Raw genomic sequence first — 25,334 nt, 5'->3', positions numbered from 1 at the left:
TTTAACTGGTTAATTCAGAGACTAAAATTCTGAAGCATATACATTCTGTTTGTTTAAATTTTTCCTTTTCCATTTTGTAAAATTCCCGTGTTACCCAACTTCCACCTCTTTCACCAGGAATTTCTCAAGATGAGTTTTCTCCCTGTCCTATGGCAAGGGAACTAGATGATTTTCTGGGATCGCATTTACCCAGAACATTCCTGGATTGTACTCACCTGTGGCAGCCTGTTCTGGAGAGGTGGGCGGGGTAAGAGGCATCCCACAGTTACTTGGGTCCTTCACACTACCAAGTCCCTGCTGCCCAACTGAAATATGGCCTCCAGCACTGGCAATGCTCTGAGGAACTGGGATGTCATTCTGAGAGATCAGAACAAAAGCTGAAGGATAAACCATCCGGACACCACCTGTAAGGAAAGAGCAAGGAGAGAATCAGGGCTGAGAGAAAGTTCACACTAGACTGCCAACTTTATTATTCCAGTGGTCAGAGTCAAAGCTCTGGTGAGCATGGGATACTCATTAGGTCCTGCAAAAAGTGATATGTCCCATTCTTCCATAAGTTAATAGCTGCTTAACCATGTGTTCCAAAATTATAATAATAGCATTTGGAATCCAGGGACCATTGGTGCTTCAGGCAAGAAAACTATTCAGTATAACCACTGTGTCAAGAGAATTTTAAAAATGGGAAAATTATGGAGATTATTTTTGATGAATCTAAGTGATTATCTTTTTAAATTAAGGAAGATGAAGACAGAATAAAGTTCTTCAGGCAAAATATTTTCTCTTACCAACAATTACTTCGACTGCCACAGGGAAATCATTGTCGTACCCCAACTCCTCTTCTTTCAATTCTTCTTTCTTTTTCAGCACCATTGGGTAGAAATACTGCCATTCCTCTATCAACTTACGGGTGGCTGGGTCGGACATCTTGTATGCTTGGCCTGTTAGCGTGCCGTTTAATCCATAAGGACTTACCAGTACTGAGTCAGGGAGGAGAAACATATGTTACAGATCACAGTAATAATTCCTACTTAACTGTTGTGGTATTTTTAGATTAAAGTATAGCATCATTTAATGTATATTGCTCTTTATTTGCTAACTCCTTTCAAAGTGTGATTCTTTCAAGTTTTTAATTTTATTACTTCTTACTTGTATGCCTCTCAACTCACATCAATTTTTGAAGGAAATCAAATGGGGGAGATATAGTACTATCAGAAGCTATAGCAACACACAGTATATAAATTATCTGTATGTTAAAGCTTATACTTATCAATTTGATAATAGCTTATACAACATAAACACTGAGTCTTCCATCACAGAATAAAACCATTCAATACAACCCCAAAACCTGCCAAGAACTTGAACACTCTTCCTATGGTTCTTGATACTTCCTGAAGTCTGTGGTAACCAAAATATTATGCATAAATAAAACTTCTATTAGCAGAAAAGCCTTAATTTACCTACTATAAAATATAATTCTTTATTATTCAGGCATATCTCTACTGTTTTAGAAATCTGTTGATAAAACAACTCCAAATAAAATTTATTTCACTAAAGGACTTAAAATCCTTCTTTCTCTTTCAGTAATTGACCTTGATGTCATTTTCACTGAGCTACACACAAAAATGTAGTTAACACAGTGCTGTGTATAACCCAGCCAGTTCTTAGCCTCAGGGTGAGTATTTCAACCTTCCAAATAACACTTTTCTGGGATAAAGAGGTCACTTTTTCTTACTCCTAATTAAAAAAAAAAAATCTCAGCATAGTTATTAAATGGGGTATTCTTTTTCTTTTTGATGGCTTTATTTAACAGCTGGATGGTATACCACATCAATCAAGACAGAAATAGCTTTAGACATCACATATTTCTTGGTGCCTTTCTGCTGTTCCTCACTGATTCAAATGGGCTAAAATTACTGACTCTAAACACAGTTAATCAAGGGCAATTTTCCTATATTAATACTTCTAGGAAATTCCTACATCAATATCATTATGTTCACTACAGTTCATCTATAGGCCAGCACCTGCCCTAAGAATGTACCTCCTCACATTAATCTAGGGAAATAAGCAGGACAATGTCCCACAAAGGTTTTCTCTATGATTTGAAGCATTAGCAACAAACCAATAAGATTTTAAAAATAAGTGGTCTATAGGGACCTGGTATACCTAAAAGTATCCTTTTCAACTTAGGTTAGTTACCTTCCCTTATGACTAGTAATTCCTTTTGTAACCATAAAGAAATGCTTTTATTTTGAGTGATAACGTCTAGAATGAAGTCAGATGGTCCTCAGCACCTTCACAGTCAAGGAAACATAGTATTTAAATAATTTTGACAATCCATAATATGTGCATAATGTATAACTCTCAAGTGTACAGTCTGAGAATTGGGCTGTTTTTGTATAGCAGCCCACACACAAAACACCCCAAATTACAGAATAATAATGAACATAGTTTAAAATACGTTGCAAGTGGGAGGTAGGGGGAAAGTAAGTAGTACTTTAGGGCAAGAAACAGATGCTTTTATCAAATTAAATCAGAATCATCTGTAGAAAACCAAAAAGGCAATCATAAATAATATGGAGGATAAATATTCATATTTATCTAATATAACAAACGGTTATATCAATAAAAATACTTCAGTCATGTCTGTTAAAATATCAGTGTTTTAAAAATTATATTGTGTACTATAGTAAGACTATTTTAATCAGACATCTCTAGCAAAGACAAATTGAACTGATCAAAAAAAAAAAAAGATGTTTCCATATGGTTCAATCTAACATTAAAACATTTTAAAGTTTATTCATAGAAAATTCTGAATTCCAACACAAAACCGAAGATATATAGAATGCACAATTACAGAAAAGGGACATGAGGTTATTTTGGTGATATTTTGGTGATAAGCTGAGAATAAAAATATGAATGTCTAAAAAAATACAGAAAAAAATATGAATGTCTATTAAATTACAACCAAATGCCTATAATCAATGTAGCCTATAATTAAGAGAAAACAATAAAGTTATTACCATCACTGATTAAATTATATATTACACAACTCTAGAAATTTGATTTTGATTAAAATTTCAAATACTAAGTGTAATAGTGAATATCTGCAAATGATGGCATTCTTGAAACAGTGGAACAAACAAAACAATAAAAACCTTTAATTTATAAGGATTATGTTTTCCAAATACTTATTAATCTTTTTTTCTGCAGGAAGTCTCTACATTTTATTTCTCAACTCAGCTTCACATAAGACCACATTGTATATGTGATAAACTTTCAGCAAAAACAAATCAACAAAAAAACCCAGCAAGCTATTATAATTTAACTAGAGGCCCAGTGTACGAATTCGTGCACCAGTGGGGTCCCTTGTCCTGGCCTGTGGGATCGGGCCGAAACCGGTTCTCTGATATCCCCTGAAGAGTTCCGGATTGCAAGAGGATGCAAGCCAGACCGAGGGACCCCACCAGTGCACGATAGGGGCTGAGGAGGGTCGCAGGAGATTGACCAGCCAAGGAGAGACTGCAGGAGGGCTCCAGGGCATGTCTCGCTCAGTCCTAATCGGCTGGACCCCACCAGCAAGCTAACCTACCGGTCAGAGCGGCTGCCTCCTGGTGGTCAGTGCACATCATAGTGCGTGGCTGAGCGACCTTAGCATATCATTAGCATATTACACTTTGATTGGTTGAACGGCCAACCGGACGACCGGACACTTAGCATATTAGGCTTTTATTATATAGATTTTGAAATGTTGGTCTTTCTTCTTCAGAAACTGACCTTTATGCTTACCTTTAAAATGTCCATTAAAGATAATATCTCATTCTGCAAAACCTAACTGGGCAGATGGCTGGCCAGCCAGTAAGGTGGAGAGGGGGGAAGGGAAAGAGCAGGGCATCACCATTTACTTACCTTGAAATGGTGCAGGTGAAGACTGAGCCATATGTATATGCTCCTCATTGATCAAATAAATTGGCTGGTGTTGGGCAATCTCCACACTTGTGCATACATTACTTTCCCCATGAAGAAAGAATGTGAAAGCACAGGACAAATGTTCACTGGAAAAGAAATAATGAGAAACTCAACTCTACATTTTGATATAAAATGAATGCTAGATACAAGAACTACAGATGGGATATAGCTTTACTTTATCAACCATTCAGCAAAACTTGCCTCTGATGATATTAACAGCATAAATTTCCAGTTGATTGTGGACAAGTAATATGACCATAACTTGTTGGCAACTAACTAAATTAAAGCTGCCAGATAAGTCTGAAAAATTAGTTATGTAGCATTGTGAAATTTTGAAAGCTGTTGTAAAGAATGCTTCCTGTTTCATTTGCAAAAAGTCTCCTATGCTGACTTATACATTCCTGGGAACAGAAAAAGAATGAAATTTTTCTACCTTCTCAAGTACTAGTATCTGAACTGGCTTTTAATTGAGTCTAGGGACAATGAGAAAACAGTTTTGCTTAGGTTTGGTATGTAATAACAATAATACCAAACTTACAAGCTTACAACATTACAGTAAGGTTAACACTGTTGACTTTAAAATAGCAATTAAAGATAGCACTGTATATAAATTCCTAATATACAGCTGCAAAGGTAAAACAAGTGTCTTAATGAGCTGGTAATCTATTATATTTATTTTTGCAATTTACTTCTGATCACAAAATTTTATTAAAGCATCCAACACATCCCTGTTTTCCACACAATTAGCTAAAAATTCACAAAAATCATGTGTCTTGAAAAAAATAATTTCAAAATTACTACAGTGGCACATTATTTCAAAGTTGTTAACTTTGGCCCTAAGCCAGCCATAACATCTCCACTTTTCAAGACAGCTCACAAGAACATGTGCCTGATGAACCAAATCACTGGAGGCGCCAGGCAACCGTGTAAAAATTCATCGCCAAAATTTGCTTTTCAAAAGTTCTTTACAATATTATAAAGTGTATTGTGAGTGCCAGTCAAAACATTAAATGTTATGAAAGTATAAAATTATAAGGTTTTAAGGAAAAATAAAAATAAAAATGATAAAAGGTCCACTCCATCACATAGCAAAGCATATATTATATTCTTTCTTGGCAACTATCTTAAGATAACCTGAGAGCATTTTGTGTTTTACTAGGATGTGAAGTTTCATCAATAAGAAACACCTAGTCTTGGCATATGGGTATTTAGCACAATACAGTAAACAAAGCAGTAACTATAATCTTGTAAGAATTTTAAAAAATTTAAACATCCTCTTTATACCATACTTTTTATGTTTCAAGTTTACAATAAGAAAATAGTAACAACACACTGTCCTTTCTGTATGAAAACTACACTATAAACAGGTCATCTTCAACAAACAACATTATACCTGGCACATAACAGGATCAAAATATAAGTTAATCTGGTTAAATGTCCATCTGTAAAATTCAAGAAAGAGGTTGATATAAAATGGATGCTTATTTGTACCTACAATCCCATGTAGTCAATAGCATTTCACAAACAACTGGGTTATAGATTTAAGGGTAGTACAGAATACATTCTCTTTTCCACTGATTCTCAACTGTGCATAAGAACAATGCTAACCAACATTTATCCACCAACTAGTACGTACAAAGATTGGTGCAAGGAGCCTGAAGTGACACTGAATACAACATGGCCCTTGCCCTCAAGGAGCACATAAGCTAATAAGATTGATATGAACACACATCAATAAAATAAAGCCAGGAGAATACAGAAACAGAATGAAAAAACAAAATGCTATAGGGATGCTAAGGCATACTGATTTGTTCAATCTCAAAGACCCAAGTGCTTCAAGAAGACAAGAACCAGTAAAAATAGGGTTTTAGTAGTACAGAGAAAGAAAAAGGTAAGAGACACAGCATGTGGCAAGGAGTAGAGTAGCTAAGAGGAGAATATAGCTTGGAAATTCTAAAGAAGGAATGGCGTGACAGGATGGGAAAGGAATCTGCAAATGAAGTCAGAGGTCACCTCTTGAGACAACAAAGAGACTTGTATGTGAAAAATACCAGGGAGACAATTTAAAGTTTGGTTTAAAAAAGTCAGCTGAATCTAAAGAATCGTGATGAAACTTCAGAACAGTACTCATTTGAATTTGCTGTGTCCCAAAAGATACAGCAGAGAAGCACAATTGAAAAAAGTAGGAATTGAATAAATGAACTATTTTTTATATTGATAACTTTAAAAACAAAATGTTTTAAAACGAAAACAACATAAGAAAAACAGCAAGTTATAGTTGAAATATAACAGATGCCACCAATCTACACTAATAAAAGAGAAACATGGTAATTGGCATACGACCGCTACCGTTTTCATTGGCTAATCAGCGAGATATGCAAATTAACTGTCAGCCAAGATGGCGGCCGGCAGCCAGGCAGCTTGAAACTAACATGAGGCTTGCTTGCCTCAGTGACGGAGGAAACCAACGTTCCCCGCCTGCCGCTGCAGGCCTCTGAGCGGGCAGTTTAAGAAACATTGTAACGAATACCTCCGGACTTCAGCCAGCAGATTCGCAACATTGTAAGCAAAGGCCAGAAACCTACTTTCAGCCGTGGAGGCCTAAGAGCTGGAGCCAAGCCTCAAAGCTAAAGCTGGCCCAGAAAAAAAAAAGAAAAAAAGGAGCAGTTGGGAGCTTCAGTCACCCCCAGCCTAAAAACAGCCCTCAGCCCCTCACCCAGACTGGCCAGGCACCCCAGTGGGGACCCCTACCCTGAAGGGTGTGTGACCAGCTGCAAACAGCCATCATCCCCTCACCTAGGCTGGCCAGGCACCCCAGGGGGGACCCCCACCCTGATCCAGGACACCCTTCAGGGCAAACCAGCCGGCCCCACCCATGCACCAGGCCTCTATGCTATATAGTAAAAGGGTAATATGCCTCCCAGCACCGGGATCAGCGGAGCCAAGAGGCCTCCCGGCACCGGGATCAGCGTGACAGGGGCAGGCGCCCCAACCCCCTGATCAGCCCTGCTCTGTGCCTGATAGGGGGGAGCTCCCCAAACCACCCCCCCCCACGGGCCCTGCTCTGTGTGTGACGGGGTAGAGCCATAACCTCCCCATAGGCCCTGCCCTGAGTGTGAGAGTGGTGGTGCCCCAACCCCCTGATGGGCCCTGCTCTGTGTGTGACGGGGGCAGCGCCCCAACCCCCTGATTGGCCCTGCTCTGTGCGTGACAGGGGGTGGCGCCGCAACCTCCCCATCGACCCTGCCTTGAGTGTGACAGGGGGCGGTGCCCCAACCCCCCAATCAGCCCTACCCTGAGCGTGACTGAGGGTGGCATCGCAACCTCCCGATCCGCCCTGCTCTGTGCATGACAGGGGGCAGCGCCCCAACTCCCCAACTGGCCCTGCTCTGAGCCCGACCAGGGGCTGCACCTAGGGATTGGGCCTGCCCTCTGCCACCCGGGAGCAGGCCTAAGCCAGCAGGGCGTTATCTCCCGAGGGGTCCCAGACTGCAAGAGGGCACAGGCCGGGCTGAGGTACCCCCCTCCCCCCGAGTGCACAAATTTTTGTGCACCGGGCCCCTAGTCTATGTATATAAAAGGCTAATATGCAAAGTGTCCCCTCGGGAGTTTGACTGGGAGTTCCAACGCTCGCTATGATGTGCGCTGACCATCAGGGAGCGATGCGGAATGAAGGAAGACCCCGCTGGCAGCTGGAAGGCCCCAATCAGCCTTGATCACCAGCCAGGCATAGGGACCCCACCCATGCATGAATATTGTGCACTGGACCTCTAGTAATTATATAATTTTTGGTTAAGTTACTAACACCTTTCTGATGATAGTTTCCTTATATGTAAAATCAACTGTTGCACAAATTGCTGGGTCCCCCAGAAGTTCTGATTCAAGAGGTCTAGAGCAGGGGTGGGCAAACTTTTTGACTCGAGGGCCACAATGGGTTCTTAAACTGGACCAGAGGGCCGGAACAAAAGCATGGATGGAGTGTTTGTGTGAACTAATATAAATTCAAAGTAAACATCATCACATAAAAGGGTATGGTCTTTTATTTCAATAGTTTTATTCATTTCAAACAGGCCGGATCTGGCCTGCGGGCCGTAGTTTGCCCACGGCTGGTCTAGAGTGTGCCCCACGAATCTGCATCTGTATCCAATTCCAAGTGATGTTGCTGCTTCTCCTAATCCAAGGACCACACTTTGAGAACCACTGAATTTTGATGGTACCTAAATCCCTTTCCAGCTATAAAATTCTACTTTTTCTAAGATTATGTAAAGCTAGAGGGCAAGGATGACAATACTGAGACTGGAAAGTGAAATTCCCCTTTGACCTAGCAATATCACTTCTAAGACTTTATTCCACAGAAAAAACTATTATACAGTGATTGCGTATAGCACTGCTTGTAATAGTTAAAGACTAAAACAGCCATTATGTCCATCAGTAAAGGACTGGTTAACTTCACTATGACATATCCCTACAAAGTAATACTGTGAAACCATTTAAAAGAAAATGATCACACTTGTATGAGAAAATCCCAACATAAACTCATAAATATGAGACAAAAATTATGTGACTTGGAAAAAATGCATTTTATACAACTAGAGTTACAGATATTGAACGTAGCATAGAATATGTTCTCTTTTCCACTGATTCTCAACTGTGAGTAAGAACAAAACTAACCAGTATTTACCTACCAAAGCAGTGTGTGAATAACTTACTCCCATTTGTATAAAAATGGGAAAGGGGGAAATATGTGCATACACAATTTGCTTACAATGGCATAAAAAGTCTCTGGAAGGATACACTTTAAAAAACTTAATCATCTTGGCTGCCTTTGGGGAATAAAATGGCATGAATGGTGGGGAAAGAGAGAATTCACAATAGTCTTTTGTACTTTTTGAATGTGGGGTCATATATCACATAGAAAGTAATGGAGGCAAGATCTGAAGGAAGCCTCTCCCTCCTATCCTTGTGCTTGTTGGCCCAACTAGAGGAATCCAAGGTGTTTCATTTTATCATAGTTGGCTCTTAGTTGAAGCCTGGTAAAATCATCTTTGATTCTGTTATCCAACACACTACACGATCATCATGCCATCAATATCTTTATCCATATCATTGCTAAAAATGGTGAAAAACACTATACACGGTGGATGGAATACTGTGTCATCTTATCAGATAATTCCCGAGTTAAATCACTCATTTACTATCTGTTGTCTACAAAGGATAATCACAAAGATTATGTCAAATGTTTTGACAAAATGCAGATATATAACAACTGTCATATTTCTATGATCTACAAATCAACCTAACTAATAGTAAAATTCAGGTAATCCTATCTAATAAAAGACAAAAAGGGTAATTAGCCGTACCTCCGCTACGCTTCCCATTGGCTAATCAGGGTGATATGCAAATTAACTGCCAACAAAAATGGCGGTTAACCGCAAACAAAGATGGCGGTTATTTTGCATATGTAGGCGCAATGCTGGGAGGCAAAAGGGGAAGGAAGGAAGAAGCCACCTGCCGCTGACGGTGACTGCAAACCCAGGTGGCAGGCAAGAGCCGGGGCCTTTGCCCCGCCCCCCAGCCGTGATCGGAGAACTGGGCAGCCTTTCCCCGACCGCCAGCTGTGATTGGAGAACCGGGCAGCCTTTGCCCCACCCCCAGCCGTGATCGGAGAACCGGGCAGCCTTTGCCCCACCCTCAGCCATGATTAGAGAACCGGGTAGCCTTTGCCCGCCCCCCAGCTGTGATCAGAGAACTGGGGGCCTTGCCCCTCCCCCGAGCCGTGATGGTGATCGGAGAGGCGTGCGGGGCAGGGAAGAAGCGGCGCTGGTGGCCGCCTCTTCCTTGTCTCCCCCCCCCCCCCCCCTCCACCGGTGATCAGTGATCGGAGAATCCGGCGGGGCAGAGAAGAGGTGGCACTAACCCTTAAGTAGATCTCAAGCACCTTTCAAACTGCGCAAGTAAAACCCCATGAGACCGGGTCCTGGCTGCCATGTAGATTGCGAGCACCTTTCAAACTGCAAACCCCATGAGACCGGATCCTGGCCGCCATGTAGATCGCGAGCACCTTTCAAACTGCGTGGGTAAAACCCCATGAGACCGGGTCCTGACTGCCAGGTAGATTGCGAGCACCTTTCAAACTGCGTGGGTAAAACCCCATGAGACCGGGTCCTGGCTGCCAGGTAGATCGTGAGCACCTTTCAAACTGCAAACCCCATGAGACCAGGTCCAGCATATTGGGAGTAAAAATGATGCATCCAGGTGGAAATATGATTACGGGGTTGGAAGACAGACAGGGAAAGAAGTCAGAAATAGACACTGAGAGAGTCACTGGCTGGCTGGCTGCAAATACTGACTCTCCAGTAGTGATAGAATAAAAAAGTGGGGGATATCTCTGGAAGATTCAAGAGATATGTGGCAACTCTTCTATGGTTTTGACTTGCCCAGCAGATTTCCACATACACGTGTACACGCCTGTATTTGCATGCACACACATATACACATAACTGACTGCCCTCCCTGGAAGCACAGAAGAAGAAGTTGCCAGAAGAAGCCGCCGCCCACCTGTGGTCCAGGTGCCAGCACCTGCGGGTGGCTGCAGCCCAGGAGACGGACAAGCCACCTGCCCAAAGTCCCAGGCTGCAGGCACCCGGAGAAGCTGCCAGCCCTATGGTCCAGGGCGCCAGCGCCTGTGGCCAGGGAAATAGGTTCCCTCTTCTCCTACTGCAGTCATTACTTCAATATTCCCCTTCTGAATTTTTCTCCTGTACTGCAACCCAACTCCACTTTTCATCGGAAGGATACGGAACAGACAGAGCAGTGTTAAAAGTTTACATTTTTAAGCCGGTAAGGTTGGTACTTAAACATATAAATGGAAAACTAGAGTCCTTAAGGTAACAAAGGCTACAAAGGACAGGGACAGTGCATGACCTATTATAAACAGCAATCCATATGGGGACTGAAAACTTTGCAATGATGACAATTACTGAAGATATGAATCAACTAAAATAGTTGACAAGGACAATTCTTCTATCTTTGAAAATAACTACACCAAATCTGTTTAAATAGATTTTCATCTGCATAATACAACACATTCTGACAAGACCATCACCACCACCAATGTGGTCAGTGTTGTGCCGATAAATGTTTGATAACTGAGGGACCCCCCCCAACCCCCTGCCGAGTGCACAAATTTTTGTGCACTGGGCTACTAGTCCTATATAATAAAAGGCTAATATGCAAATTGTCCCTTCAACCGAGAGTTCAACAGGGGGGGGGGTGGCCTGTCAACCGCCCATGGCCCCTCCCCTTGGCCAACCCTGCCCCTGATCGGCACCCCCTCACCGGTTGGGGCAGGGCCAGCCCGCCAACCGCCTGTGGCCCCTCCCCCCAGCTGGCTCCCTCACCCCCCCTCCCCAAATCAGGGCAAGGTTGGCTGGTCTACCTCCTGTGTCTCCTACCCCTGGCCGGCCCAGCCTGATCAGCCCCAATCAGGGTGGGCAGGCAGGACCCCACCTGTGTACTAATTTATGCACCGGGCCTGTAGTCCTATCTAATAAAAGAGAAACATGGTAATTAGCCGTACCTCCGCTACCCTTCCCATTGGCTAATCAGGGCGATATGCAAATTAACTATCAGCCAAGATGGCAGCCAGCAGCCAGGCAGCTTGAAGCGAACATGAAGCTTGCTTGCTTCAGTGACGAAGGACTCCAACGTTCCCCACCTGCCGCTGCCGGCCTCTGAGCTTGCAGTTTGAAACATTGTTACAAATATAGAAGCTAAACAAAACCCCAGAAACCTGCTTTCAGCCAGCCGGGATCTCAGAGCTTGAGTTGAAACAGTGTTTCGATTATAGAACCCAAACAAATCAGATACCTGCTTTCAGCAGCCGAGGCCTCGGAGCTGGAGCCAAGCCTCAGAGCTAAAGCTGGCCCAGAATAAAAAAGAAAAAGAAAAAAAGGAGCGGTTGGGAGCTTCAGTCACCCGCCAGCCTGAAAACAGCCCTCAGCCCCTCACCCAGACTGGCCAGGCACCCCAGTGGGGACCGCCACTCTGAAGGGTGTGTGACCAGGTGCAAACAGCCATCAGCCCCTCACCCAGGCTGGCCAGGCACCCAAGCGGGACACCCACCCTGACCCAGGACACCCTTCAGGGCAAACCAGCCGGCCCCCACCTGTACACCAGGCCTCTATCCTATATAGTAAAAGGGTAATATGCCTCCCAGCACCGGGATCAGAGGAGCCGCGAGGCCTCCCAGCACCAGGATCAGCGTGACAGGGGGCAGCACCCAAACCCCCTGATCGCCCTGCGGCTCTGTGTGTGACAGGGGGCGGGGCCACAACCTCCCTATATGCCCTGCTCTGTGTTTGACAGGGGGCGGTGCCCCAACTCCCCTATCAGCCCTGCTCTGTGTGTGACAGGGGGGAGCTCCCCAACCCCCTGATGGGCCCTGCTCTGTGCGTGACAGGGGGGAGCTCCCCAACCCCCTGATCGACCCTGCTCTGTGCGTGACAGGGGGTGGCGCCACAACCTCCTCATCGACCCTGCCTTGAGTGTGACAGGGGGCGGTGCCCCACCCCCCCAATCGGTCCTACCTTGTGCGTGACTGAGGGTGGCATCGCAACCTCCCGATCCGCCCTGCTCTGTGCATGACAGGGGGCGGTGCCTCAACTCCCCAATCAGCCCTGCTCTGAGCCCGACCAGGGGCTGCACCTCGGGATTGGGTCTGCCCTCTGCCACCCGGGAGCAGGCCTAAGCCAGCAGGTCGTTATCTCCCGAGGGGTCCCAGACTGCAAGAGGGCACAGGCCGGGCTGAGGGACTCCACCTCCCCCCCCCCCCCGAGTGCACAAATTTTTGTGCACCGGGCCTCTAGTCTAATATAAAAGCCATCCCCACCCTCATTTTACCGATGAGAAATTAGGGCTAAAAGTCCGGTTTGCCAATGACATTCTTAGAGGCACAACTGAAAGCAGACGTAAAATTTAATGTTCTTTCCTCTAGCTAACTTGCTATAAATGGGGATATTAACTATTATCCCTACCACCATATATTTTTATATAAGTAAAATGAGATCACATTTGTGAATGAATATTAAAAACAAAGGGCTCTATAAGTACAATTATGGATATAATGTTAGAGAGTATTATGAGGAAGTTAGGAGGTAAAAGCTATCAGCGCCATACCTGTTCTTCTTCTCACCTATAAACCATTTTTATCTGAACTCTTTAAACACTCAACTTCATCTATTTCATACAAGCTCATCATCTGACAACTGAAAAGGGATTTAGAGATGCTATAGCTCAACCCTTTTCTAATTAATTCATGGTGAAGGCAGGTCTGTGCCCAAAGTTACACAAGCAGTTCAGAGGACAGTTGGAATAAGAATTCAGGTCCCGCTTCTTAACATAGTGTTCATAGCACATTCATGACGTTCTACCTTAGACCAATACTACATTCACCCCTAGAGAGTACATGCATTCGTCAACATGATCACACATGTAACTTAAACCAGCCCCTGCACCATCCTATATAATAAAAGGCTAATATGCAAATTGACTGACTGTTCGATATGACTTGCACTAACCACCAGGAACTGCCCCCTGATGGTCAGTGTGCTCCCACAGGGGAAGTGCCACTCAGCCAAAAGCTGGGTTCACAGCTGGCGAGTGCAGTGGTGGTGGAGGGAGCCTCTCAGCCTCCACAACTCTAAGGATGTCTGACTGACTGGGCCTAGGCTGTCAGTCAGACATCCCTCAAGGGCTCCCAGACTGAGAGGGCACAGGCCAGGCTGAGGAAGTCCCCCCACCCCTGCCCGCCCCCTAGTGCACTGGGCCTCTAGTTTCTAATAACATCCTACTAGTATAGACCAGAAGGTATTATCAAATGAATACACAAAACCAAAAACATTGTAATTTCACTAAATCAAACTAAAATTGGAGCCTTATCCCTATTCTTTTAGGGCACTCCACTTGGTTAGTATTCCAAGCCTTCTCAACTCCATTTATTCTTGGTAAATCAGGTCTGATTCAGGTAATTATTTAACATCTTTTTCACCTTAAAAATGTCTGCAGTTTCACTTATCTCACCCTTCTCCAGAGTCCTAGAAGACTACATATTTTCTTTTCTCTATAAAGGTACTCCCATACTTATTCTCTTTCACTCATGAAAAGTCTATTTCCAACCCTGAAATACCTTCTGTTGACCATGTCACTCTCTTTAGGGCTATTGTCATATCTTTCTCCCTGTACCAATATTAAATAACCATGTAAGTGAACTGATTAGTATAATATAGTATTAATACTACTGCCACTAAATAATCTATCCATAAATAATTTTGTGTTATAAAGGGAATAAATAGGTATTAAGGTAAAAAATAATGGGAGGGGGTGCTGTTTTAGAAAGAGATGAGTCAGAGACAAGCTTTTCTGAAACTGAGGCTTGAATCCTAAAAAAGAGGTAAGTGGTAAAGGTCTTTTCCAAGAAGAGAAAATTGTATGTGCAAAGGCACTGCATTAGAGAGAGTTTGCCATGTTAAAGAAAATTTTTGAAAAAAGGCAATGTGGCTATATCATTGTGAAAATGAAGATGAATATAAGTAATTCATTCTCTGTCTATGGAAAAGACAAAGATCAGCAGATTGGCTGAAAAATTTTAAGAAATCCATCTATATATTGCTTGCAAAAGACAAAGTAAAATCATACCAAAAGAATGAAAATAAAAGGTAGAAATGATATACATGGCAAATCCAAATAAAAGTAAACCTGGTATATAAATAACAATAAAAACCATTTTTTAAAAACTTAGGTTCATCATTACATTATAATAAAGGAATTCAACAAGAAATTTAAATAATCTTGAACATAGGGCATGCAATATAACAGAAATACATTTTAAAATTTGGTAGAACTACAAGAATAAAGTGACAAATCCACAATTAATATTTTAAACATACTTTTTCTCAGTATTTAATAGAAAAAATAATTAAGAATACAAAAAATTGAAATGACAAAAAATATGTAAACTTGAGTGTGTGTATGTGTGTGTGTGTGTGTGTGTGGGTATATATATATATATATATATATATATATATATATATATATATATATATATGCTTTCCAGAAATAAAACACCTATTTTTTTTCAAGAACACATAGAAGATGTGCAAGAAAGGGCTGAGTACTAGGACACAAGACCAGAATTGATATCACATACACTAAAAATTCTCTAAGCACAGTGCAATTTAGTTAAAAATCAACAGTTTTTTCAAAAGGTTAAAATGAAATCCCTTTGTTTGGAAACTTTAAACATACACTCCCTAAATAAATCATGGGTTACAGAAGAAATCACAATGGAATCATAAAATATTTAAAATTGAATGACAACAGAATAATATCAAAATCTGGTAAAAACAGTATTTAGAGAGTAATTTATATCTTTATATGCCTCAAAGAAAATCTTAAAATAAATGAGATAAGTATTCAAATCAAGATGTTGGAAGTAAAAACAAAACAAAAAAGTAAACTCAATAAAAACAGAAATATGAAAATAATGGCAAAATCATAAAATAGAAAAAAAAGAAAAGCAATAGAAAGGATTAACAAAATCAATACTTGTTCTTGGAGCAGTCTAAGACAGACCACTGAACTGATTGATTTGAGGAAGAGATGTAGGGAAGATGCCTGTGCAAGGAGGGAGGGGCATAAATGAACAATCCTGGGAACCAAAAAGAAGAAGTACCCACAAATAAAGAGGAATGTTTTAGTGATAAAAATGTTATAAGTATCTTTATGTCAATAAATCTGAGATATATGAAATAAATAATTTTCTACAGAAACAGAAAATTTTAAAAATAACTAAGAAATCTACCCACCAGCTTAGAAGGTTTTACAAAACTTTCAAAGAACAATCTCTAGTCAAATTGTTTCAACAAATGATAAACAAGGGAGTGCCTCCCAACCCTTGCCATTAGGCCTATACAGCTTTGACAGCAAAATTAGATGTGGTTACAAAAAAAGGTAAGTCATCACTTAATTCACTCACTAACACAAATGCCAAAACACTATGATGCGATAAGGAATCACTATAGCAGTTTATTAAACTGTTTTCAAAATATGAAAGCACAGTAATTCTTACTTCAAGCATACAACATAAGTTAGGTAGCTTATTCAAGTTTAAAATCCTTTTAAGCTTCCTCTCCCTCTTCTTTTCCCTTCTCTCATCTCCCTCTCTCCCCATCCCTCTTACCTCTTCTTATATCGTATATCTCAAAATATTTCACAAATGTTTCTAACACTTTATTACAAGCTTCAAAGACCGTTTTCTTTCAGAATTGAATAAGAATGAAACCACCAAAATATTGTTTCACAGTAACCCCTGGGTAAAGATGGCAATGTCAGTTCGTGAGCAGTCAAAATAACTGACTCCTATCTCACCTTAGAGCTTCCCTAGAATCAGGGTTTTAGGCCACATATTTATATTTCTCTAAACTAGAATTCATGAGGGATATATATAGCTATATGCCCTGGGTAATGAGAAAGCTCTTCTACCGTGTAAGTGCTGAATAGCTAAATATAACATAAATTGTTCCTTCCTGATAATCAGTGCAAGAAAAATGCTAAAAAGGAAATGCTCACTACTAGCATTAGTGTACAATCATCCCCACCAGTCACTCCTGCAGCTCATCTGACCAGCCTGATTTATGACATATGCCATGTTGCTTCACCTGTCCATGTTTGTACTCCTGCTGTCCTTTTGTCTAGATGAGTGTTCTCAATCTTCCTAATGCTGCGACCCTTTAATACAGTTCCTCATGTTGCGGTGACCCCCAACCATAAAATTATTTTCATTGCTACTTCATAACTGTAATTTTGCTACTGTTATGAATCGTAATGTAAATATCTGATATGCAGGATGTATTTAGGCGACCCCTGTGAAAGGGTCGTTTGACCCCCAAAAGGGTCGTGACCCACAGGTTGAGAACTGCTGGTCTAGATAAACAACCCCTATCCTTCATCTAACTTCTACTCATCTTTTCCAAGAAACCATCTTTAAAGTCCCAGAATAGGCTCAATGCTCTCATACTTCTCTATGTATATCTCAAGTCAAATCACTTCAATGTGCATAAGTTTTATGTCTAGTCCATGTGACTGCATTTTGTGAGGATGGAAATCATGTTTTATCTATCATTTTGGAACCCAGTACTTAGCATGGTATAAGTAGATGCTGAATTAATACTTAATGAGTTTGTGATACTTTATATAGTTCCTCTAAAATTTTCTAGCACTGTACTGAGAGACTCAGAAATAAGCCTGGAATCCTGAGTCATGAGACAGGGGAGCACAGGAGTGTAAACTGTGATATTCTACCCAGGAATATACTGAGGGATACCTACCCCTGCTCTTGAGAATTTCTAATGATCTTGCTAACTGTTCTGGAGGGAGCCTGCCTGGAGCATGTCACTAACAGCCGTGGAGTATACAGTGTGACTCTCTTTGGACACAAGGTAGTTTATATTCTCTGAACAAGAAAGGAGACTAGCACAGAATAAGTAAGGACTAGACATAAAGATTAGTAGGGTATTCTCTTCGGTAAATGCCATTAAGGAATTCTGTGCCTTTATTCTATTACCACCCTAAGTAGTATGGTTAAATCAATCCCCCTAAAATCAATAGTAATCAAAATCTATACTACTCAATCCCATGCCACAGTCCCCCACTGCACAGAGGGGAAAAAATCTAAACCAGGCTTTCTGTACTCTGATGCAACCCACTGTTACTTCCCTGTACAAACTCTCAAAGACAGCCAGTTTGGAATGGCTAATATATTGTGTATATCCCACCTACATCGCTGTCATTCCACACAATTTCCCACTCTTCCATTCATTCTCCTTAAATCCCACTTTCAAAGTCCAGCATCACTTTTACTTTCTCCATAGAGCTTTTTCATATTATCTCTTTCCAAAGAGGCTTATTTATTCTCTGCTACCCAGAGCACTTCTTTGGCACCCATAATACCAGAACTCATTTAATCAATGAGTATTTACTAAGCACATCTATCGACCCTGTGCTAGACACTCTGCTAGATTTAGGGATACAGAAATAAACAAGACCAGAATCAGTCCTTGAGTATTTTATGGTTTCCTAGACAAAGTACCTAAAAGCTTTAAAAGAAACACAAATACTAACATGGAACTATGATACTTACTGATATGCATAGCAAGATCCCAAAGAATTTAAAATAGATAAAAACATGAAGATGGAGAAATTCTGGTCCCTCAGTCAAAATTTCTGTACTTTAATATTAAATCTTTTTTAAAAACTCATATAATCTACACTAATAAAAGAGAAAAATGGTAATTGGCGTACGACGATACCCTTTTCATTGGCTAATCAGGGCTATATGCAAATTAACTGCCAACTAAGACTGGCAGTTAACTGCCAACTAAGACTGGCAGTTAACTGCCAACTAAGACTGGCAGTTAACTGCCAACTAAGATTGGCAGTTAACTGCCAACAAGATGGCGGTTAATTTGCATATGTAGGCACAATGCAGGGAGGCGAAAGGGATAGCAGGAAGAAGCCCCCTGCCACTGACAGTGATCGGAAACCCAGGGGGGAGCTAAGAGCTGGGGGGCAGGGAAAAGGCAGCCCTGGGGCCGCCTTTGCCCTGCCCCCCAGCCATGATCGGAGAATCAGGCGCCTTTTCCACCCTGGCCAGTGATAGCAGGAAGTAGGGGTGGAGCCAGCGATGGGAGCTGGGCACGGTCGAAGCTGGCAGTCCCAGGAGCTAGGGGCCCCTTGCCTTGGCCTAAAGCGGAGCCCAGGATCGCGGGGCCGCTGCAGCTGTGGGTCCCCACTGCCCGGGCCGAACGCCTCAGCCAGAGGCGTCCTGCAGGGGCAGGGGCGGAGCCCGCGCGATCACGGCACCCCCCGCTGCCACTGCAGGTCCCCGCTGCCCGGGCCAGATGCCTAGGCCAGAGGCATCAGGCCTGGGCAAAGGGCCGATCCTGCGATTGGAGGGTGATGGGGGTCAACGCCCGAGGGTTCCCAATATGTGAGAGGGGGCAGGCTGGGCTGAGGGACACTCCCCCCCCCCCCCGCCCCACACCCAGTGCACGAATTTCGTGCACCGGGCCCCTAGTTTTAATATAATATCTTCTTTGGTTTGTATCCTATGCAATCATAAAGAATCATCAATTGGCAAGGAATAACATAAACCCATGGGAATATGGGAACGTCTGTAGTTTTCCTATTAGTTTTTAAATATCCTATATTCCACCTTATGTCATAAGTAGACGTCTGGTGCACGAATTCGTGCACAGGTGGGATCCCTCGGCCTGGCTGGCAATCAAGACTTATTGGGGGGCTGGGCAGCCAGGGGCTCCCGCTGGTCAGGGGGGCCTGGCTAGTGGGCAGTTGGCCAGCCGGCCCCACCCTCAATTGGGTTGGGGGGGCAATTGAGGGCAAGACCAGCCTGGGGGGGAGGGGCTGCAGCAGGTTGGGGGAGGGGGCAATCAGGGCCGGATCAGGCCGGTTGGCAGCCCCAGTGTGTGTCATAGCGAATTAGCCTTTTATTATATATGATTGGCTCAATAAAATTCGATATTCTCAGAGGTCCAATAAATAAAATTATGTTCTAATAAGAAAGAAGTTTGGTTTCATTCTATCTTTCCAATATCATCTCTTGCTACATTAATTCATACATCTAATGCTTCCATAACCCATTTTTTTTGTGCCTTCACAGTGCTTGTCATAATTTGCAATAATTTATTTTGATGGTTTTTCCACCAAAATTTAAGTTCCCTGAAAGAAATAACCATGTCTATCCCACTGCCTTCTGTATCCCCAGCACCTAGCACAGTTCACAACACACAAAACTTAATAGTCACTGAATGAGTAGTTGCAGTTTTAGTCAAACCAAAGAGCAAATTACTCTTCTTTAGAAAGGTCCATCACCAGGAGAACAAGAACAGTTGATGTGGCCCTGGCTGGTGTAGCTATGTAGTTAGAGCATTGGCCCAGGAAAAAAAAAAGTCTCAGGTTAAATTTCCAGTCAAGGGCACTTACTTGGGTTGTGGGTTTGCTCCTCGAACTTGATTGGGGCGAGTGCAGGAGGCAACTAGTCAATGTGTCTCTCTCACATGAATGTCTGTCTCTCTCTCTCTCTCTCTCTCTCCCTCACGCCCTTCCACACACTCTGAAAAAGCAATGGAAAAAATATCCTCCGGTGAGGATTAACAAAACACACGTGCGCGCGCGCGCACACACACACACACACACACACAAAACAGCAATTGAGATGCACAGTGAACATCAGTGAAAATTTTTAAAGTGGGAAGAAGTTTAATTATTAATAGAAGGAGGTAGTATGCAATTTCCAGTGATAGAAAAAAGGGCAACTTTTAAAACTGTTTACTTAGGAAACACAAGGGTTGGTGTGGGTTGCACCTGTGTAGTTAGGCAAGGACGTGCAGAAATGCAACGCAAGAACTAGCATGCCAGACCATTTTATTCTCTTACAATATTCTACATTTTAAAAAAAGGGTGGGTTTCTTTTCATTTCTTACACCGAGTTTACAGAATGCAATGCGCTTTCAAATGCATTATGAATATTAATAAACTCCTTTTCATGGCGTAAGAGTGTTTTGATAACAAATTCACAATACATAACACATTTAGAACTTATTATCTAAAAATTTTCCAAGTTGTCACGCACCAAATCTCTTACAAGAAGTAACTTGCCTGACTTTACAGATCCTCATTTGGGAATATTTTGGTAATGTTTCTTTATCATTTCCTTTCTTTAAAAATATACCATTTACTTTGGTAGCATTCACAGGCTATGTCTAGATCGTTCACTCACTAGCCTATTGACCTTTCTTTTAGTGGATAGGCCTTCACTTTAAAAGAAGATGGCATATAATATTCAAATAGTAAGAGTTGGTTAAGTTATTTTATAAAACTCTGAGATGTTTTCACTATTTCATATATCTTCCCTTTAAATTATAAGTTAAACCTGATTACAAGGGCAATGAAAATGCCCAGAAAAGTTAACGGCACATACATTTTTTTAAATGAAGGATACTGTTAAATTAACATCACCATTCTATGAATCATCACTCTTCTGAGAAATAAGTTACCAATTACATTGTTACAATACAAAATTGCTTTAGTGGTCAATTTTCTTCATATATAAATACTAGAGGCCCTGTGCATGAATTTCGTGCATGGGTAGGCTCCCCAGGTCTGGCTGGCGATCAGGGTTGATTAGGGCCTTCCGGCTGCTGGCTGGGCCTTCCGTCCCCAGCTGCTGGCCAGGGCCAGGGCCTTCCTTCATTCCGTGCTGCCCCCTGGTGGTCAGCACACGTCATAGCAAGTGGTTGAACTCCTAGTCTGTCGAACTCCCAAGGGGACAATTTGCATATTAGCCTTTAATTATATAGGATATACATGTGTTACACAAACACATACACACATATATATAAGATAAAGTAAATAGGGAAGCTATATGACTTCTCCCTTCTACCCTTCCGGCATCATAGCAAAATTGTTTTCCGGCAATAAATGTGGCGCTGGGGCGGTGCATTAATTGCTCCCAATCACAAGGGGGCCACACTAACACTGGATGGAGTGCTAACAGAGCAGCAGCACATCTTGCATTAATGGACAACAGTGCCCTAGTGGCCTAAAGGACTTAATGTTTCTGCCTGGGCAACTCACTTACTAGAAGCAAGAGACAGCGAGGAGGCTCTGACTCAGTATGCCCTTGACCCAAAGGCTGGCAGCGTGTGAGGGTTCCTATCCTGACAGTACAAACTATGTCAGATCATTTTTAAGATGCCAAAATGGACATAAGAGCTGCTCTAGTCAGTGACGTGTGCTTGCAAATAAGAAGCCAACACACACAAAATTTGAGGAGGGTTATGAAAGTCATCTTATTAAAATCTCTCCTGAGGTTAACTAACCTAGGCCAGATTATTTAGTCACAGTTTCTGGACAGCCCTTTGAAAATTCAATGGGAATGTGCCTGGCAGAGAATACAGATTCAAGTGACATTTATATTAGGCAACTCATAACCACCAAAGTCCTTTTATTGCTCACTTTAAGACATGCTTGGATTACTTTCTTTTCTTTTTTTAAGTATAGAACAAAACCTTTCATCCTTTTTGGGGGGGCAGGAGGCAGAGTACTTTAAAAGATAATAATAAAGTGGAGAGTAGCGAAATGGAGAGGGAGTAATGGAGAACCACATAAAATTTTCTACTACTTTTCTCATTAAATTCTACACTAAGGTATTATATATTACTTAAGAAGCAAAAAACAAAAACAAAAACAAAATTGCCACTAAAGACGCTAAGACTTGATCTATTCCTTTTGCTTCTCTGAGAGCACAAACTAGCTTTCTCCATTGCTGCTGATTGCTGAAGTGAAACGCTGTATCTTCCCAGATCACAAAATACACACTGAGTGGCCAGATTATTATGACCACCTGACGTTTGTAGGCAAATTAGCTATAATTTTGCACTGAAGTTGCAAGAGGGCCAGACCATTATAAATAGGGAAGCAGGTTGTTTACCACAACAGTAGAAGTGATTTTTTTCAGAAGATATGGGTAAACAACGCGATTTAACAGCCTTTGAACATGGGATATACATATACACTGAGTGGCCAGATTATTATGACCACCTGATGTTTGTAGGCAAATTAGCCGTACACTGCATTGTATGGGATATGTTAGCCGAAGGCCTGTTCGAACACCTTTGCTGTCTGCAGTTACCAAGATAAAACATCTCCAATTTGCACAGGAACACAAGGATTGGACAGTCGAGCATTGGAAAAAAGTCATGTGGCCCGATGAATCACATTTCCAGTTGCATCATGCAGATGGCAGGGGAGAATTTGGCGGAAACAGCATGATAGCATGCACCCCACATGCATGAGTACAACTCTTCAAACTGGTAGGGGCAGTGTTACGGTTTGGGGCATGTTTTCCTGGCATGATTTGGGCCCTTTAATATGTGTGGAACAACGTCTGAAGAGCACATTGCTGATCAAGTTCATCCTATCATGTTGATGGCGTATCCCAATGGAGATGGCTTCTTCCAACAAGACAATGCGCCCTGACACGGTGCTCGTATTGTGCAGGAGTGGTTTCAAGAACATGAGGGAGACTTTACCATGCTCAGGTGGCCCCCACAATCACCAGATCTCAATCCAATTGAGCATTTGTGGGATGAAGTTAAAAGAGCCATCAGGCAGCTGGTTCCACAACCATCAAATCTCACAGAACTGGACAGTGCTATTTATCAGGCATGGTGTCAGATTCCTCGCATCACCTTTCAACATCTCATGGAGTCAATGCCAAGAAGAATCGCTGCAGCACTGAAGGCAAAAGGTGGCCCAACGAAGTACTGATGGGGTGGTCATAATAATCTGGCTACTCAGTGTGTGTGTGTGTGTAAATGTACATATATATCTTATATTATATATATCCCACATTCAAAGGCTGTTAAATCGCATTGTTTACCCATATCTTCAGAAAAAAAATCACTTATACTGTCGTAAACAACCTGCTTCCCTATTTATAATGGTCTGGCCTTCTAGCAACTTCAGCACGAAATTATAGCTAATTAGCCTACAAACATCAGGTAATTATAATAATCTGGCCACTCAGTGTATATATACAGTCCATCTTAAACTCATGAATGCTTACTTATACTTCACAGCAACACCCAACCATGATGACCGATTTCTGAGGAGGAGCCTGAGTGGCAGATGTGGTGGAGCTCTTGCCAGCTTCAAAGACACCTAGGGACAGACCTGACATCTGCCTAGATTCCCACACCCAGCTCACAGTGGGAGAAGTGACCATCTGGGAATTCCAATGTGCTGCTATTCATCAGGTGAACAACAAGTAGGTCACTTTTCCTACCCAGTCAAACAAACAATGGCAAAAAAGGGGAAATGTTAAATCCTGGTGCTAGGTATGCAGCATTTGCTTTCATAGTTTTGTTTCTCCATACTCCTCTACTGCACTTTCCATCACAAATGAATATCATTATATTTATTATATGTAAACTACGTTAAATACTTCTAGAATGAGCGAGGCAGGAAAAAGAGAGCAAGACCCATGCTGAGATGTTCCCTTTAATACTCCAATTCTATTTAAGGAACTGATGGAGTTATAGTGTTATTTTATAGTACATATTTAATGGAAGCAGATATATAAACAGTACAACATCAGACAATTATTTTATGATCCTATCCACAGTAAAGGTTCCAGTTATATTTTTAAGAGGCACTGCCTACAATAAACAAGCAGGAAAAAGTCTACCTTTTTATGTTGCTCCATTTCAGATTTAGCAGCTGACACTCAATGTGGCCTGGCAAGTCCTTTAAAGGCTTTCCACCATTTGGCATTCGCCTACCAGAGAGCAGGGCCTTTTAGATTGAGCACTGTTGCAAACTGTCTCACTCACCAGCACTCAAAGGAGGTCACAGTTTTCCCAGCAAAAGGAAAATAAAATTGGAGCTGACACTTATTTGGTAGAATGCTGTTATCAGCAAGTATTTATCTCCCATACTCTTCCCATGCTACAGGGCCTATACCAAGAGCTAGATTTTCTTTTTCTTTAAACAAAATAGTGTAGCCTTTAATCAGCAGCACTGCTTGTGATCCCAACTCCCCTACCCTTAACATAAGGAAATAAATCTGATGGCTGAAACCAACAGAAAAATAAACATAAGATACTTGTACACTTATCTTATGGTCTACTTAAAATTATGAACGCAAGATAGCTACATACATGTTTTGCAATATGTTATACAAATTCTAAACAGAATTAACTTTAATTCTTAATAGTTAAAAGCAGTTTCTCCTAATGAGGCAAGATTCAACTGAGAGGATATAAAAGAAAAAGGAGATATTGGAACTAACAAAGAATTATTAGGTACTGAAATCTGAGGGAGAGTATTTATTCAATATAAGAATGGCATTAGCATCTCATTAAAGGGACAAACAGAAAACACAAGGTCCTTCAGGTGATGGAGCAGTGAAAAAGTCAGTACCTGCTCTTCAACTATTCTAATATGTATAGTATTTATGTAGCTATTTATTTAATGACAATCACTGTTCCCTTCCTCCCTCCCTTCTCTCTCTTCCATTTGGAGTTTAATAAATTTAACTAAATCAGACAAACCCATTCATATTTTCTCCCTTCAAAACTATCTTGTTAAAAAGTAGAATTCACTAAGTTTAGTAGCAAAATACACTGAAAACAAATGAATTATTTGAATCTAATTATCATCTGAATAAATAAGTTTTTCTAATTAGTAATCACACCTATGATTCTGATTAATGTCACAAATGAAGCATT

The 25,334-nt window shown here is 41.7% G+C and overlaps 1 protein-coding gene across 4 annotated transcripts in view; it reads right to left on the bottom strand.

The window, feature by feature from the left end:
- The window catches only part of MED13L (mediator complex subunit 13L), a 286,174-nt gene that overhangs the window by 63,106 nt on the left and 197,734 nt on the right, over positions 1 to 25,334 (bottom strand). For all 4 annotated transcript variants that reach the window (XM_059676953.1, XM_059676952.1, XM_059676954.1 and 1 more), the window contains exons 5-7: positions 3,907 to 4,052; positions 786 to 977; positions 216 to 404 (exon numbers count right to left, since the gene is read on the bottom strand). In XM_059676953.1, coding sequence (XP_059532936.1) covers positions 216 to 404; positions 786 to 977; positions 3,907 to 4,052 — 527 coding nt within the window. The remainder of the gene's footprint in view (positions 1 to 215; positions 405 to 785; positions 978 to 3,906; positions 4,053 to 25,334) is intronic.

The sequence above is a fragment of the Myotis daubentonii genome, chromosome 19, assembly GCF_963259705.1.
Source record: "Myotis daubentonii chromosome 19, mMyoDau2.1, whole genome shotgun sequence".
Taxonomy (NCBI): Eukaryota; Metazoa; Chordata; class Mammalia; order Chiroptera; family Vespertilionidae; genus Myotis; species Myotis daubentonii.
Note: the sequence above shows the minus strand (reverse complement) of the source record. Positions and strands in the feature narration are given on the sequence as shown.